This window comes from Ammospiza nelsoni, chromosome 13, assembly GCF_027579445.1.
Source record: "Ammospiza nelsoni isolate bAmmNel1 chromosome 13, bAmmNel1.pri, whole genome shotgun sequence".
Lineage (NCBI taxonomy): Eukaryota > Metazoa > Chordata > Aves > Passeriformes > Passerellidae > Ammospiza > Ammospiza nelsoni.
In genome coordinates this window covers 13,532,124-13,550,729 of record NC_080645.1, presented here as the reverse complement: position 1 = coordinate 13,550,729, position 18,606 = coordinate 13,532,124, and the positions used below count along the sequence as shown (strand labels likewise).

The window sequence follows — 18,606 nt, the reverse complement described above, 5'->3', positions numbered from 1 at the left end:
TTTTTTAAGCTAGGAGATAGCAAAACAGAGGATCCATGTCTTTAATTACTAGATGCTGCAGAAAGACTGTAATTACACCATTTGCACTCCGGCTGATTCCACCCCACTCTCCCAATTCATTTAAGTGCAAACAGCCTCGGTAGCTCCCTAATCAGGAGCCTATAAATACAGCAATCGAGGCACTGAGCACATCCTCCCCAGCCAGGATTAAACACCTACAGTGCATCCTCAGATGCAGGACCTGGGAAAAGGCTGCAGAACCGGGGTGCGCACCCACACCTAGCCCATCCAGAGGGTGCACTGAACGGGGCACCCCAAAGCCCAGGCAGCTCTGAGAGTTCAGAGTCCTGCCAAGGAGAAGGGCACAAGCTACATCTCCACGCCCATCCGGTAAAAAATGCTATGGGCTCAGGAGAGGAGCGCAGTATCCACACCGCACCCCGTGCCCAGCCCGCTCCAGCACACGCAGAACCAAGGCGCAGCTTTTCCCAGCTGTCCCAGGGAGCGCAGGGCAGCGGGACAGGGGACCCGGGCCAGCCCGGGCGGTGCAGCCCCGGGACAGGACCCGGGCTGCAGCCCCATAGCCTGGGCAGCCCAGCGGCACCGATCTGGAAAGAAGTTGTTAAATCTGGGCACCCCTACACCCAGCGAGCCCGGGAGATGCCGGAGCTGGGCTGCATCCCCTGCCCATCCCATGCCATCCCAGCCGGCCGAGGATGCGGGGAACAGCCCTGCTGCCGAGCCGCCCGCCGTGCAGGATCCAGGTGAGCGGAGAGCCGGGCTGCAAACCCTGCTCAGCTGCTCCGGGAGAGGCTGGAGCCGGGAAACAACCGCGATCCGAGCGGCTGCGGGACACGGGCAGGAGGCTGCGGGACCCACACGCCCAGCCAGCCCCAGGGATTGCCGAGCCGGGCGGCTCCGGGCAGCGCAGGAGCGGGGGAACATCCCCGCTACCCAGGGGAGGCAGGAGCAGGTGAACATCCCCATTCCTGAGGGGAGGCAGGAGCAGGGGAACATCCCCGCTACCGAGGGGAGGCAGGAGCCGGGCTGCGGGAACATCTCGAGGCAGGAGCGGGGGAACATTCCCTTTGCCAGGGGCAGGCAGGAGCCGGGATGCAGGCATGCAGGGAGCACTCACATCGAGGATGACGGAGGTGCCCTTCCTCTGGGCGGCGGTGGCTCCCGGCGCCAGCAGCTCCCTGTCGGCCAGGCCCTTGTCGCCCATCCTGGCGGCCGCCCAGCGCAGCAGCCCGTCCAGCCCGCGCAGCGCCGGCGCCGGCTTCCGCAGCAGCTTCTGCACCCCGGCCCGGCAGTAGCGCGCTGCCTGCTCGCACATCGCTCAGCCCGGCCTCATCCCGCCGCCGGGACTCCCCCTCCTCCTCCTCCTCCTTCCCCTCCTCCTCCTCCTCCTCCTCCTCCCACCGCCGCTCTTTGAGCAGCGGGCGGGTCCGCGGGGATGCTGCCCGGAGAGCAACGGGGGAGTTTTGGGGTGGGGAGAGGTCAGCCCCCTTTACAACACAAAGCGCCTTTTTTAGGGGTTTTATGTCGAGAAAAGACTGTATCCGTGTTATCTCCCCTTCACTCACAGCAGATTTTAGCAGCTGTTTGTGAGGGCAGAAGAGAATGAATTTGTTGCTAGTAAATAAAACTTGCCCCTGCACCCCTATCCCTCCTCCAAAAAGTCCCTATTCGATGAATGGTCAGCGATTCCAGACGGGGAATTGCAGCATCTGTGGCTACAGCACTAACCACAGTGCCCAGCTGGAAAATACTCCTAACCCTGTAATTCTGTATTGTGAGGGTATTTCTTTGAGATACTCCGGTGCTCAGCTTCAGCCTCTAAATCAGCAGGATTTAGACTTGCAGTAGAGGCAATAAATCTTCTGGACACAATGGCACTAGGCAATTTAATTTCCCACTCCACACCTGAGGAGGTGCTCCCAGTTTGAGTTCACACCCAGCAAGGCACCAAAGCAGGGGAGCTCAGGCCCAGAAACTCTGAGGTTTCCCTGGAATTCTGGAGTAGCCACAGGCTCCAAAGGGCTTTTCCCACCTGCAGCAGCCAGACCCTCTCAGAGGCAGCTCTAGAGGACTTCAGGACCCAGTAGGGCCAGATTTGAGCAGCTCTGTCACAGGAGCCAGCACACCCAGCATCCCTGCAAGCATTGCAGAATTCCCACACAGAGTCCTGTTCCAGCAGCAGGATCACTCCTAAGGGCCTCACCAACCACTGCCTTCAGTGAAACAAACAGCAGTAAATGGTTCCTTTCCACAGAGCTTACACATTGCGGTTCACCCCAACCCAGACCCTCAGAAAAGCCTAAAGGAGGAATTATTTAGCTGCTTCTTTAATGCCCCATCTTTATGCAGGTAAATTGGGGTGAATTGTCTGCGTTTGAGGTGACAGGTGGGGAATGTGCATTTTCCTCTCAGCTGCTGCTCAAAGAAAAGCGAGTGGGAGCCCAGTTCTTTCTGCTGGAGTACATGGAAAATAGCTGGAAGCTCTTAAAAGCCTCCTAATCAAACGAGGCACAGAGAAGCCCAGCAGTAGGTCAGGACACCCAAGGGCTGAGCTCCTCTTTCACCAAGCTCTTGCCTGTCAGGGTTTCCTTCTCCAGCAATGCAAAACTCATGGAGGAAACAGAGGAATTTCAGGGGTTTATGATGGCTTGTGGAGCACTTCAGTGGCTCTGTGCTCTTTCACAGGGATGCTCAGAGCAGTGTCCAACCCACCCATCACTCAGTTCCCAATCACCTCTCACAGCAAAGCCCAGCCAAGCCAAGCCACATCTTGTCCTCCTTGCCATGAGCTGGTGCCAACCTCCTGTGCCCCTCATGGTCAGAGCTACTCTGCTCTTCTGTACATGTACAATGCTCAGATTATTCACATTCTTCTTTCTCCTTTAGACACCCCTCCACTAAATGGCTGCTTCAGACTGTATTTATCACACCCAGGTTAGGATTACTATAAATGCTTGCTAATTAAAACTATTGACTGAATAAATTTAGAAATAAGGTTCTTTGAAATTTCCTTTCTATTCGTTATGAAGATTCATTACTTGGATTTGAAGTTTGGGGCTATTTCTGTGCTTTTGTGAAAAACAGCTCTTACTTATGTCAAAACCAGCTCTGTGGCATTAAAATGCTCCTTTTTCCTACTAAACAGATCAAGATAAAAAAAGAAATTCTGCCATTCAGACATTAGGAAGAAGCCAACCATTTGTACTGGGCTGTGATACTCAGGGCTATTCCCGAGTTCCCGTGAAGTCTCTCTTTGAGGAAAAAGTGGGCACCCAGCACACTCAGTGCATTTCATTAAAGGTGGAGAGAGCAGGGCCAGCAGCACCCACTGGCTGCCCTGAAAGCTTTATTCAAAATGCAGATGCTGAGTGGCACAGCAATTAATAGGAGAGAAGGGAGAGAATGCAGCTAAAAAGCACAGTTAGCAGCAGGCAAAGTGCATCCCTGGGAAAGCAGCAAGCATTAATTAATTACAGCTTCTGGAGGCTCAGCATGGTCAGGCCATGAAGGGCCAAGGGCAGCACAGCCCCTGCCCTGCTGGCATTTTGCTTCCCACGCTGTGCTGCAGGCACAGAGCTCCAGCCCTGCCAGCAGGGGAATGGGAATGGGAAAGGGAATGGGAATGGGAATGGGAAAGGGAAAGGGAATGGGAACGGGAATGGGAATGGGAAAGGGAATGGGAACGGGAATGCGAACGGGAATGGGAACGGGAATGGGAACGGGAAAGGGAAAGGAAATGGGAACGGGAATGGGAATGGGAAAGGGAATGGGAACGGGAATGGGAATGGGAAAGGGAATGGGAAAAGGAAAGGGAAAGGCAGCTGCTGCTTCTGCACCTTCTCCACCCTGACATTTAACACTGAGCCTCCCCACTGCTGTGCTGGCCGGGCACACGCCTCGTTCCAGACATCTGTAGGGTTATAAATGATGGATCAGTTGGACAGGAAGGTTGTTGAAGGCTGTCAGAGATCTCTTCCCTCTCACTCCCAGCTCCAGGTTCAGGAAGTCTGAGATCTCAAAGAAGAGTATTGCCAGTCCAGTTTCAAGGCTGACCTTGACCTAACAATGTGTTTTGCCTGGTACATTTGGAGCTCAGCACAGGTTTATTTCTCCTACTGACAAGGTTTGCTCTGCCAGCTCTCATATGGGGCCTATTCAGGTGCTACAGCCAGTATTTTCCAGAACAACTTGGAGCAGGAGCACAAACCATGTGCTGTAATTCCAGATGAGAGGCCATCTGAAACACAAAGGCCTCTCTGAAGGAAAGGTCCAAGAGGAGCAGAAGTCCTGCCCACAGCCTGGTGTGGGCAGAGGCAGTGGCTTTCATCTCCCCTTTGAGTTCTGCCTTCTCTCCCCCTGTCCCTCTGCACCCAGCAGGCAGCTTTATTTAATTAAAAACTTCCAACAGGCAGGACCTGCAGCCTTGCCTGGTGCAAAATGTCACAGATGACTGACTAATATGTACTGATGATTGGGGTTAATGCAACAGTTCAGTGGCAGGAAGAGGAAATGGCAACCCTGTCACAGAGATGGGGATTTGGCAGAGCAGCCTTGCTCACCCAGCCTGGAAGCAGAACTGACACTTGAGTCCCTCTATTAATTTATGTTTGTTATGATGCAGCATCAACAGGTCACTGTAAGAAAATGTATATCCCAGCTTGAAAATGCCACTCTGCCAACAGCACCATGGTAACCCCAGTCTGAACTGAAGAGGATCTGGGGAGTGTGTCCATGTGCAGTGTGTTAACTCCTGGAAACACAGCACAGCCCAGGGTGCTAACTCCTGAAAACACAGCACAGCCCAGGGTGCTAACTCCTGAAAACACAACACAGCCCCTTCCCTCTGCAAGCTGGAGGGAGCAGAGCTCATGGTTTGGTGACACAGCTTCCCCTCACCACTCATGAAGTGTCAGGTCCACCTCTCAGGAGCAGCTCAGCTCCTGCCTGGGCTGGGCAGCCTGTACAGCTCAGGACACCTGGGCTGGAGCCTCCACATGAGCTCCTGATATGGCCTTCACCTCCTGCCCCATTCAGTGGAAACCTCTAAACCTGAATAATATTGTCTTTCAGCTATTCTGAGGTGCAGGACTGTAGGCAAACAGTGGGTCAAATCCTTCTGCTGATGGCTGCTAAATAACTTCAGAGGGTGTTGCTTGATTCTGTTTTGGTGTTGACTATTAAGGGAGTTTATCTGGCTCTGTTGTTTTGGTAATTGAGGAAATGAACATTTAACACCCAAACTAACACACCCTGATTAGAGGCCACTGATTCAATGCACCTTGTGATTGTGGATTTGTAGGGAAGAGCTACAGCGACGTTTTTCTTGCATGTTTATTACTTATAATGGTGTTCAGGTAAAGCAAACCAAAATATTTTTCCCTTCAATATGCAACTGATGTCCGAACTATTAAGGACCCTGGAACAAGCTAATCCACTTCTGATGACCTTCCAAAATTACCTTTTGTTTCTTGTGCCCTATACCTCACTTCAGATCATATATATTGGCATGGAAAACATGGAAATGGAGAATTACAAACTTTCACATCTCCTAAGCCTGTGTGTGAACATGACCACCAATTTTAAAAAGTTTAATTTATGGCATCTAAATAAAATATTGCTTCTTCATAACTGACCTCCCCAATTACAACATAAAACTGATTATTTGCACTCTTAATAGTCAAAATGTGTCTGAGAATGTGTTGAGATCAGAGCTATCAAGCTTCTTCATAACAAGAGTGGGGAGGGAGGGACTGGCACATTTCCCATTGCTTATACCCTTTGTAATTAATTTCTAAAGTAATTTCCTTCTTTGCTTGGCAGATATCATCTCTGACTGCACTTGTGGGAGGAAAGAAGATCTCCCCAGTTTATTTCTGACAATAAACACAGTTAATTAGTGCTCAGGAAGTGGAATCTGACAGCTTTCAAAGAAAGCAGGACTCCCTCTGGGGGTTCCCAGTGCAGGAACAATGACAAAGGGAAAAGCACAGGGGACAGGCAGGGCACGGGCAGGGCTCTGGCCAAGAGCTGCCTCGGGGGATGGACAGTTTAGAGAGGTAAAACACAAACATTTCTTATTCTTCACATGTTCAGCCTGTGGCTAAAGCTTTGAACACCTGGAGGGGGCTCAGAAGGACACAGAGCTTTCCCTTTGAGCATCCCTTTGCCTGAGGCATTGCTCTCTGTCCTCCAAGTGATGCTGGCACCGCAGGACAGGAGCGATGTTGGCCCAAAAGCCGTGCCCAGAGGGGCTGCACCCACCAGCCAGGCTTGCTTCACACAAACCAGAGTGGGAGTGGGACCCCCTGCACTGCCCTGCCCTGCCCTGCTGGGATGTGAAAAGGCTCTGCTGGCACTGGGGACAGCTGGAGCAGCTGCTGGTGGCTGTGATGTGCCCTCAGGGCACAGCCAGCAGCAGAAGTTCTGCGTGGCTCCGGGGCTTGCTGGTGGCCATAGCCTGGACGGATCCCCAGGGCAGGGGATCACTGGCACTGCAGAGTGGAAAATGGCACTCAGGACAAACCCAGGGACAGCCAGGTGTCGCAGACATCTTTTATGAAAAATCCTTTCCTTAGGATTTTTCCTCCTGAGAAGCTGAGAAGCCTCAGGAACAAAATGTAAAGAATGGTTATCTGCTGCTGTGGAATGCAACAGGTGCATCTGTGATTGGTCTCAAAGAGTTGTTTATAATTAATGGGCAATCACAGTCCAGCTGGCTTGGACTCTGTCGGAGACACAAACCTTTGTTACCATTCCTTTCTATTCTTAGCTAGCCTTCTGATGAAACCTTTTCTTCTATTCTTTTAGTATAGTTTTAATGTAATATATATTATAAAATAATAAATCAAGCCTTCTGAAACATGGAGCCAGATCCTCATCTCTTCCCTCATCCAAGAACCCCTGTGAACACCGTCACAGCCAGGGCCAGGGATCTCAGGGATCCCCATTGCAGGGGGTCACTGCCACTGCAGAGTGCTAAATGACACTCAGGACAAACCCAGTGACAGCCAGGGACAGGGATCTGCCAGGGGCTCTCCAAAGGACACTCACTGCAGCTCCAGCTGTGAGCTGGTCTGTGGGTGCAGACCATCAGTTTAGCAGCACACTCAGTGCTGCCTCTTACTGCCCAAGCACCAGGCACATTCATTTTTCCTCCAGCATTTTATTTGTCCTTATTTGCTGTCCTCAAAGTGACAGACCTGGGGAAATTATTTATATCTTACACTGCTCCCACAATTATTCACCAAGAGTTTGGGAGACACTGCTGGACACACACACAGACAAAATCACTTCATGAGCATGTTATTGGGTTTCCTGGCTGTGGAGCTATTTTAAAATGCTGCTGTGTTTGCCACTTTGGGATCAAACTCATGTAATTTAATGGGTTTCACTGAGACATCAACAGCCCTCAAGGCAGATATCGATTTCCCACAACAAAGAGCTGCTCTTGAAATAATTTAATGGGATCACCAAAAAGTGACTTTGAGCTGCAGGTGCTGGGATGCTTATGGATGTCAGCTTGCTGGGATGTCATGGAAAATGATGCCCAAAAGCAAGGCAGCCCCTGATCCAGCATTCCCAGGGGAGCACGAAGATGGCAGTGAAGAAAGTGCCTTTCCTCCATAACTTCCCTTCTGTGCCATAAAGCCAGAGCTGGAGAAGGGTCACCTTCATCCAGTGGTTGTCACCCTCGAGGAAATGTCCTACCAGCAGCCCGTGCAGCTCCAGAGGCTGCACATCTACAGCATGGCATGCAAGGACCTCTAGTGCCTGCTGCTGAGGCTGCAGGGAGGCTCTGGGCTGCAGCAGTGTGGGTTTTTGGTGGCTCATCCCCTCACAGCAATGAAAAGTCCCCATGGGCCAGTACCAGCAGTGCTCTGGAGAATGGATCCCAGCAGGAGGGTATGACATGGGTCTCAGCTGGGGTTTTGTCTCTGAGCTGGAGCTCCCCAGCAGCCTGGCAGTGCCCCTGCTTGGCACAGCTCCCGTGGCCCCCCAGTCTGGGCAGCTCTGGGTGTTTCCCCCAGTCTGGGCAGCTCTGGGTGATTCTGGGCTCTGGCACCCACAGCTCCCATGGCACTGAGGGAGCACAGCACAGCTGACGGGCATGGGACAGTTGTGTGTTCATCTGCTCAGTGCCCAGCTTTCTATTCCTCTGGCAGCTCTGAGACATTCTCAAAGCCTGGCACAGACCCAGCCTCCCACCTGCCTGCTGCACCTGGGGATGGAGCTCAGCACAGTTTGCAGTGTGAGAAACCAACCCTGTTTGCAAAGGGAATGCTCCTGTCCAAAGCTATCCACAGACAAGCTGGGGAATTAAAGCTGCTTGGGCAACACAAACAGGGCTTGTCAGGCCCTTGTACAAGCAGAAATACCAAATCTCTGAGGATAATTTGAGCTGCTGACAGCTGAGGAAGGTGGACAATCAAGATGTCAAAACAATCTCACAGGGACAAAAGGTTGGAGCATTGCAGACTGACACATGGGTGCAGCAGCAGTTTGGGCACTGTGTTTGCATGGTCCCTGCCCTGCTGGTGTCCCTGCACAGCCCTGGGACACGGGCTGGCATCAGTGATCCCATGGGCTGGCAGCAGCGATCCCATGGGCTGGCAGCAGCGATCCCATGGGATGGCAGCAGTGATCCCATGGGCTGGCAGCAGCGATCCCATGGGATGGCAGCAGTGATCCCATGGGCTGGCAGCAGTGATCCCATGGGATGGCAGCAGTGATCCCATGGGCTGGCAGCAGCGATCCCATGGGATGGCAGCAGTGATCCCATGGGCTGGCAGGGCAGGCACCAGCTGAGCCCAGCCTCGTGCTGTGGCCCAGATCAGAAACTCATCACACCGAGGTGCTGCCAGCTGCTCCTAGCCACCATCCCCTCCTCAGGCAGCAGCCCTCACTCTGGAAAACAGACATTTGCTTTAAATGAGAATTGGAGAAGACAGCTGGAGATAGGGAGGGTCCCACTGGGCCAACTCCAACAGAGAACCCGCAATAATTACAGATTTAAGATGTCTGTATCTAGCACATCCCCGCAGGCAGGGATGGATCTTTTCATGCTTTAAAGGACATTTACACTGCAGAAATGAACCTGTTCTCAGTGAGAACAATAACCCCTCATCTTGGGGATGCTGAGCTCTGCAGTCAGGAGAGGGAGCTGTGCTGCTGTGGGACAGACACAGGGTCACCTCAGGGAGGGTTGCAATCCTATTTCCAACCAGTCCTTGCAGCATAATGTTATTTAAACATTTCTTTAAAGAGATCTTAATTAATACATCACTTTTGTTTTTTTAGTTGTCTTCCCCTCTTTCTCTTTGGGAGTTTACAAATCCACAGCTATGCACAAAATTGTTTATGAATAATTTAATGAATAGTAAGTTTATGAATAATTTAATATCCCCTGAAAACCTATTTTTAACTAGCTTGCTACCCCTGTCTCAGTGCTGCCCTGCTTGCACAAAGCCTCTGTGCAACATCCCAACATCCCTGAGAACCCACTGGTTCTCCTCATCCCACCTGTCATCTTTTCACCAAAATGTAAAATCCCAGCTCTGACCTTCCCACTTCCAGCTTCATCTCGAATCACACACACACAGGTTTGATCCTTTCAGTTGGGGTTTGAACACACCTTCAGAAGCCTGAAACTTTTTTCCCTGCAAAACCTGTCCCAACAGCATTATCACCTTTGCAAGCCCAGATCAGTGTTTTGGGGTTGTCATAGCAGCTAAATCCCTTCCCTGAAAACATGTCTGTACAGTCCAGGGCCAGATAATTACATAACACCACATCCAAGTTACTCTGATAGAGACCATCTCCATTTCTGTGCACATGCCCTGAGCAAAGCCTGGGCTGCCCCTGCTGCCAGCCCAACCTGCCAAACCCTCAGCCCTCAGCCCAGCAGCAGCTTCTCAGGGCTCCCAGGCACAGATTTGCAAAAGAAAACCCTCTTACAGCACAGTTGAGAGATATCTGAAGGGGTTCACCCTTCCTCTCTCTGCTCTTTAGTGATTTCACACGGCAAGACACAGTGTGGCAATTAAACTCCAGGTAGTTTCAACTTTGCAACTTCTGGAAGAACACAGGAAAAAGATCCAAAGAAAATCTCAAATTTAAGTGATACAAAAGTTATCAGATCTTTCACCAGTCCAGGTGTACCTAATAAACCATCTATAGGTACACCTACATCTATAGGTTTATGTACCTATAAACCATCTAGGTACATCTATTAGGTGTACCTAATAAACCATCTATTAGGTACATTTCAGGTAATAAACCTTTTTTTTTTTTTTTGTAGGAGATGATGCTGTATGAGACATTTAGCAGAAATATGAAGCCAACTATTTATAACTTTTCCCCATGAAAATGTCAGAAATAGAGATATTAAATGAAGCCATGCTGAACTTATAAGTGCAAAGGACTCCTGGGTCGCCCACATTGCCTGAGTTCATTGCAGAAAGCTCAGTTTCAAAAGGAGAGATTTCTTCACAGGTTTCCTCAGAATCAGCTGAGGAAGAGGAATGGGTGGTGGAAGGCCTTCTATGTGGTGGAAGCCCATTTCTCCTGAGAGAGCAGGCAGTGTGAGCACTGGGCAGGTGCCTGGCACCAGGACACAAGGATCCCTGCTGAGAGATCTGCCAGCAGGTTTCTCAGGGGCCACTTCAGATTTGTGAGGAGTGGTTCTATTAAACAGCAGCTTGCTTCCAGGGCTTCAGATATAGAGAAACTTCAATTGCAATGAGATTAAGTATGTGGCTCTCTCTCTGGTTTTTTTTTTTTTTTTTTGTGGCAGAGAACACAATGCTTAAGGGTTGCATCCATTGGCTGTTTGGGCTCCTCATTTGGGTTCCCCTTTTTTTCTGAGCAATTTTAGAAGGATTCCCACCAGGCACCAGGATAAATCTGTCCCCTTCCAGTAATGTTTCTGAAGGTTTCTCTGCCAGGTGATCCCTCTGAGTCACAGCAGATTTACTGCTTCACTTTTGCTTCCAGGATTACAGCAAGTGATTCCAGGAGCCTGTTCTATATTTGAAAGCCATTCCAGCAGGCAGACTATCAGTTCAGTGGCTCCTGACCTGTCCTTTATGGCTCCGTTATGGCTGTGGAGCTCCTTAATGCTCCTTTATGGCTGTGGAGCATTCCCAGCTGTTAGTACCAAACTTGTAAAAAAATAAACCAGAGCTGTTTGTTTTACAGCATTTCAGGGCACACCTTAATGGCCCATTGTAAACACAAAGGACATAAACATTTTGACTGCAGTAGGGAGACAAAAGTCTCCCAACAACCCCTCTGAGAGGAGCAGGGGTGTTTGGTGAGGAGCAGGGGTGTTTGGTCCCAAAGGAGCAGCAGGCTGGAGGATTGTTGGCTTGGGGAGGGGTACAGTGGGATGGGAGAGGCCACCAAGGCTGGTGAGAACACCCAGGCACCTGTGGGGCCCTGAGGAGGCCAAGCTGGGCTGGCCAGCAATGCACTCACTGTGTGTTGCTGGGGCTAATCTGGTTGCTAGGAAATCCAGGGCTTAGGGAGATAAATTATCAATGGGTGCTGGAGACATTTGATCGCAAAACTGCAGGAACCAGCTGGGGCCCTCTGTCCCCAAGAAGGATGGGGAGCTGCTGCAGAGGAGACAACAGAGGAGCACCTCTGCCATGGAGACACACTGAGAGAGCTGGGGTTGCACAGCCTGGAGAAGGGAAGGCTCCAGGGAGACCTTAAAGCCCCTTCCAGTTCCCAAAGAGGGTCTGAGATAAGAGAGTTGGAGAAGAACTTTGGACAAGGGCCTGCAGTGAGAGGATGAGCGGGAATGGCTTCAAGTGACAGAGGGAAGGGTTAGAGTGGACACTAGGAAGAAACTCTCCCTGTGAGGCTGGAGAGGCCTGGCACAAGCTGCCCAGAGAAGTTGGGGATATCTCATCTCTGGAAGTGTTTAAGGCCAGGTTTGATGGGATTTGAGTAAACTGCTCCTGTGGAAGCTGTTGCTGCCCAAGGATGGGCTTTGATACCAGAGGATCTTTAAGATGCCTTCCAATTCAAGCCATTCACGGATTTTGTGGTGATTCTATAGTTTTGTGAAATGGCTACATGGGTGTTGCTGGGTTATTGACCCATCCCCTTCCTCAGTTCTATTTTAGAACATATTCTGTTGTGCTGCCAAGGTCTGTGCTGGCAATCACAGCAGAGCTGCCTCCAACACTCCACAGAGCAGACACCAGTGCTCATCTCCCCTGTCAGGCTGCAAAAAAGCATTGGATGCTCCATTTTTAAGGCAAATTACCAAAGCTTTGACTGACAGAATAGACCCATATGTTTCTGAGTGCACTGCCAAGGGAGGTTTTCTCAAATACTTTTGGGGATGGGTTTTTGACAATGCAATGCTCTCATGTATCCATCCTCCTCCTGAACTGCAGGCTGTCCATGCCCAGTCCTGTGGTGATTCACATGCCAACATCACAAACAGCCCTCCCAATACCCTGTGCTTGGGTCGCAGCCTTGCCCAGTATCAACCACAAAATGCTCAGAAGAATGGGCAGAGCCCAACTTTGACAGAGGATTAAGTACTACCAGGAGGCTGCATTTGGGGCTGTTCCTTACACAAATAAACAGGGATTGCCTTTAATTGTCACTGAAATATAAGCACCAGGGCATCTTTACATTTGCTGTCAGGTAGGGAGGTGAGTTGGGGCTCAGCAGTCCCACCCTGGGCAAGCAGGCAGCCATAAATACCATCTTGTGCTTTCCAGCCCAGCACAAGGCTGCTCATCTGTGCCCTGCACTGAGGGGTTCCTGGTGTAAATAAGGCTTGCGATAGCTGAAGACACCTGTGCTTTCCACAAAGGCCTCTCTGAACCCACCTAGTCAGTGAACCACTGCCCTTCCAGCAGCTATTTCCCAAAACATCTGCCCTTCCCTGACTAACAACACAGCAGGGATCAGCTTCACCCAAGGGTCATATGGCGTTGCTGGAGGGCAGTTACACATCCCTAGAAAATGTCCACCTTTAATTAAAAACAACACAATTTCCCAGCTCCCTGTAATAATATCACTCCTCCACCTCCATGTATGTGCTGCATTTCTCATCCAAAGGAGAGCAAGAAAATTGCAGTCCATGTCCAGGTGAGGTTTCTGCCCCAGCAGCAGCAGCAGCGGAGCTGTGCATGGAAGCAGCCTCCGAAGAGCCTTCAGCAGCTGCAGAGCTGCTCTGATGCTCCAGCTCAAACCCAAGGAAGTCTCCTCAAACAGTTCATTTTCCTCAGGCTCCCTCTCACCCTCCCCAACCATCCCAGTCACTCCCAGTCCCAATTTAGGCCCCCCAGCTCCACCCAAGTCCATCCCAGTTCCCTCCTGTGAAAAACGCATCGTAAAAGGGGAATGCCGTAAAGCGCGACTGTCATAAATACTGCCGTAAAGCGCGACTGTCGTAAAAAAAACCGGCCGTAAAGCGCGACTGACGTAAAAACGGCCGTAAAGCGCGACTGCCGTAAAACCGGCCGAAAAGCACGACTGTCGTAAAAAAACGGCCGAAAAGCACGACTGTCGTAAAAGGTAAAACTCCAAGAATCGGGGATTTTGGAAGGGGAAACCCAAAAAATTTGGGGTTTTTGGATGGAAACCCCCATAAATTTGGGATTTGGGAAACCAAAAATTTGGGATTTTGGGAGGAAAATAAAGGAAAAATCGGATTTGGGTTGGGAAATCATTAAAAAAATAGGGATTTTGTGTAAAATTTTGAATTTTGGGAAGGGGAAAGCCCGAAAAATTTGGGATTTGAGGAGGGGGGATCTCAAAATTGCCCTCCTGGATCCCAAAATTCCCAAATTTCCTGCAGGGAGGCCTCGCTCAGCGCCCCTGGCAAAAGGTGAGAGACAGAAATTCCCCCAAATCCCCCAAAATTCCTCTCAAACTCCCTCAAATTCCCCTAAAATTTCCCCTAAAATTCCCCAAATCCCCTCCATAAAGTCCTCAAAAATTCCTAAAAAATCCCCCAAATTCTCTCCAATTTTCCCCCAAATTCCTCCAAAACCCCTCAAAATCTTCCCCAATTCCACTCTAGAATCTCTCTCCAATTCCCAAAAATTCCCAAAATCCTTTGAAAATTCCCAACCCCCCCAAATTCCCCAAATCCTCCCAAAATTTCCCCAAAAATTCCCTGAAACTTCCCCAAAATTCCCCAAAAATTCCCCAACCTCCCAAAAGTTCAAAAAATATTCCAAACAAATTTCCCAAATCTGCCCCAAAAATTAAAAAAAATCCTCAAAAATTCCCAAAAATTCCACAAAAATTCCCCCAAATTTCCCATTTTTCCCATTCCCACCATTTCCCCATTCTCCCCATTTCCCCATTTCCCATTTTCCCCATTTTCCTGTTTTCCTGTTTCCCCCATTTTCTGCATTTTCCCGCATTTTCCCCCATTTTCCCCACTTCCCCATTTCCCCCATTTCCCCCCCATTTCCCATTTTCCCATCTTCCCCATTTGCCCCATTTTCCTGTTTTCTGTTTCCCTCATTTCCCCTGTTTCCCCCATTTCCCATTTTTCCTTTCCCCCCATATTCCCCCATATTCCCCTATTTTCTCCTTTTCCCCATTCCCCCATTCCCCAAATTCCCTCATTTTTCCCATTTCCCCCCCCCCCCCCCCGCCCCGTTTCCTCTCACACCACGTTCACCAACCACAGGAACGGCAGCAGCAGGAACCCACCTGGGATACAGGTGAGATACACCTGGGACAGGTAAATACACCTGGGGTATACCTGGGACAGGTAAATACACCTGGGATACACCTGGGATACACCTGGGTTACACCTGGGATAGGTACAGCCACACAAACCAAACCACGTTCACCAACCACAGGAATGGCAGCAGGAGGAACCCACCTGGGATACAGGTGAGATACACCTGAGATACACCTGGGATACACCTGGGATACACCTAGGTTACACCTGAGGAATTCTATTTCTGTGTTGAAAATGCTTAGATTAGTTCTTTCACCAAGCAGGGGCCGCTGGGACCTTCCATTCCCACAGAGAGTGGGGATCAGACATTCAGCCCCTGATAGAATGAACATTTTATCCATTTTATCCTGGGCATTTCTGCTCCCCTTCCCAGTGCAGCACTCCCAGGCTGTTGGAACCACACACAAGGGCTGGTGACACTTGACCACAGCCAGACTTTATTGTTTTAGCTGTGGGATTGCTTTTAAATTCCCACAGTTTTCCTGACCTGACATTGGGAAAGTGTCCCGTGCTCCACTTGCATATGGGGATCTGCTCCAGCAGAGCTGCATCAGTTCCTCTGCAATGAGCCTTTATCCCTTGGGACAGAGGGGTGTCCGCTGCATTGTTTAAAGGAAGAGGAAATTTTTGGTGGAAATGGACGTAACAGAGCACAAGGAAGGTCACAGGGAAGCCTGGGAATGGCAATTCTAACTCCCTTTGATTTCTTTTCCTTTGTTTCAGGGTGAGAACAACTCACTTGGCCTGCTCTCATCCAGCTCCCCTGTTATGTCATATCCAGATTACTCAGTGGATGAGGTATTTGGAGTGTTACATCAGACAGAGAATATTTGTTTATATAACTCGATTTTTTTTTCTCAGATTCTTGCTTCTCCAGCTCCCTGAAAAACATTTAAATTAATATTTAGATTTTCAGGAATAAGAAATTGTATCAGCCTCAGGATGACAGTCATCTTCACTATAAATCAGTACAAGTGGTTGCTGCAGAGCCCCACAGCAGAGCCTGGGAACCTCTTTTGTTTCTTATAAACATCTGTACATCAAACCTAGAACTATGCAGAGGAAGAAACCACTTCTGGTGCAGCACAATTCTGAAATTTCTCCCAGCCTTGAGATGGAGCATTAGCCCAAAAGGGGACCAGGAACCCACCCTAAGATGCCAAAGGTTACAGAGTTCACTGCAATGCCTGAGGCTCTGCTGTAAGTCCCTGATCAAATGCTGCTTTCTGCCTCTGCCTTTAGTGAAACTTTTCCAAAGGTCTTGCTTTCCCCTCCAAGTAAAACAGAAGAAGGATTTTAAAGATTTTCAGAGGAGAAAACCTTCTGGCTATTACATGTTAGATCAGGTCAATGTATTGCAGAGGTTGCCTCCTGCATGCATTAATGTGCTGCCCCAAGCCACCCCAGTTATACTCCAGCCACCAGAACCAATGCCAGTTATTCACCCTCCTGAGAAATTTCTTGCCCAAGTCTCATGAAGGTGAAATATGGGGCATGAAGGATGTTTTTGCAAGTAGGGCACTTCAGTCAGTGCCCATCGCTGTAATTCATTCACATGAAATGCCACCCTTCGCTCTCACTGTTCATTATCACTGCAATTTCCTGGGCAGAGATCCTGTGACAGGAGCAGCATTTACAGGAAAGCTGCTCCAGCAACTTCAAAGGGAGTTTGGCAAACAGACGCTGGAAAGGGCTCAGGGAAAGCTTCAATTGCAACATCTGAGCCTGAAACCGTGCTCTCATCGCAGAGCCCAGCGCTGGCTCTGCCCTCCTGGCTGTGCTGACACCATCCTTCCCAACCAGGAAAACTGCTGAGCAGTGGATTCCCCGTGTGGATCCAGTTTCCCTTTCCTTGGATTTTCTCCTTGCAGAGTCAGAGCCTGCCCAGGCAGGCCCCACACCTGCCCTGTGCCCTGTGAGGGCTGCCAGCCCCGGCAGGGCTGTCACTGCCCCCTCCCCATGGGATGTCCCACAGCTTGTGCCACCCTCGGGGCTGTGCAGCAGCATCAGCTGTGAAATTTCTCAGCATCTGCCAGTGCTGCTGTGGTTCCCAGGCTGTGGTCTGATAACACAGCCAATCCACCCCTGGCATCCCAGCAACCAGAGCAGAGGGGAAAAAAATAGAAAAAAAAATTAAAAAAGGAAAACTCAGCTGCACAGTATGAGGGATTCACATGGATTCACATGGCATAAACTTTCCAGCAATTCAGATTTGCTTAGAAACAACACTGCTATGTTAACTTTGTGCATCCTGTCCATCTTTTTTGCCACCATTGCAGCTGGGGAAGACAGATCTCGTCCCTCTCTGTGTCACCATGTTCATGACACTCTGTGTGTGTTCCTGTTCCTCCCAGCTGCCCTGTGTCCCTGGATTCCCAAGCAGGGTCCCTGGATGAGGGATGGGATGAACCTGGCACGGACCAGGGCACTGCAGCCACGGGGGCATCTGCACTCAGCATCCCACCACTTTGTCACTTGCTCGGTTTGCTAGACCTTAATGTTTAAAATGAAAAGTCCATTTATTACCCCAGGAAAATACCAAAGATTTTTTTTTTCTGGCATAGAAATTCCCTGGCTTTTTCAATAGAAAGATCTATTGGCTGATTTATTAGCTTTGAAAGCTCCCTGTGCCTCTGAGACCTCTGCTGACTCTGAGTTACCGTAATGCTGGATAACTCGGGAATTAATGCCAAGTTGTAAATGAGGTTTGCTCCACTGGGCTGGCTCTCCAAAAGAATGAATGTTTTAGATCCAAAACTGCCTGTGGTCTCCTAAAAAAACACAGCTCTCCTGATTTTCTATTTATTTGCCATTATAGGAATGATTCCATCCTGCCCTTTGCTTGTCCTCTGGTTAAAGTTTGCCTCTCTGGCAAAAGCCTCAGTGGGTTACAAAAGCACAGCTCAGGTTTGGAAATTTACCCGACACAAAATCCCCAAATCCTCACTTCGTCATCAGCAGGAACTCTCCCTGCCCACAAGCCCTGGTGAGCTTCAGTGCCAGTTTGGGTCAGCAGCTGTGTCCCCGAGCAGAGCCCTGGGCTGGGCTGGCTCTGAGGCTGTGCCCAGCCCCACTGCTGGAATTCAGGACATCCCTCTGGCTCTCCTGGGTTGCCAGGACCCCTGCCAGGGGGCTCAGAGACCGTGGCACAGAGCCCAAGATGCCTGTGGTTTGATTATGACCCATGGAGCAAATTACCAACCTTATATGAAGATCTGCAAGCCACAACAGTTTAAGATAGTGAATTTATCTTGATGTGGAAAATAAATTTTTGGGGGTTTTAGAATGGGGGTTCAGGGGGCAAGATGGAGGAATCTGGGCAGGTCCAGCCTTTCTCCTTCTTCTTGGCCTCTATCTTCTGCTGTGATGTTGGCACTTTTAGATTGGTTTAGAGTAGAAGCTCACTGTCTAACATAGGTGATGGGTATTGGAAAGTAATTTTACTGGAAGTAATTGGAAGTATTTGGAATACTAATTGTATTGGAAGTAATTGAAAAGTATTGTAGACGTAGTTTTCAGTATAAAAAGATAAATAACACCACCCCAGGGCAGGCAGGGTGCCTTGGGCTGTCTTGCTGAGTGGACCTTGGCAGGACAGGAGAAAGAATTTTATAGATAAGATACAATAAACAACCTTGAGACTGAGAATTGAAGAGTTCTGACTCCTTTTTGACCACAGGGCTGGGAAGAGACTTTCTAACACACCTCGGGGTCACTCTGAGCAGCAAAAGTCTCGAGAGTGCCCCACAGAGAGCAGGACTGTGCCCCAGCACCCCAGCCCCAGGCACAACAGCCCTGCAGCTGCAGCCCTGGCCCTAAAGGAGGCTCCTCTGGTATTGTTATATTTTATGAAAAAT

The 18,606-nt window shown here is 49.9% G+C and overlaps 1 protein-coding gene across 1 annotated transcript in view; it reads right to left on the bottom strand.

Moving 5' to 3' along the window:
• The window catches only part of NECAB2 (N-terminal EF-hand calcium binding protein 2), a 70,397-nt gene extending 69,061 nt beyond the window's left edge, over nucleotides 1-1,336 (bottom strand). The window contains exon 1 of the mRNA XM_059481540.1: nucleotides 1,139-1,336. Within this exon, the coding sequence (XP_059337523.1) occupies nucleotides 1,139-1,336 (198 nt within the window). The remainder of the gene's footprint in view (nucleotides 1-1,138) is intronic.
• Between the last annotated feature and the right edge of the window lie 17,270 nt (nucleotides 1,337-18,606).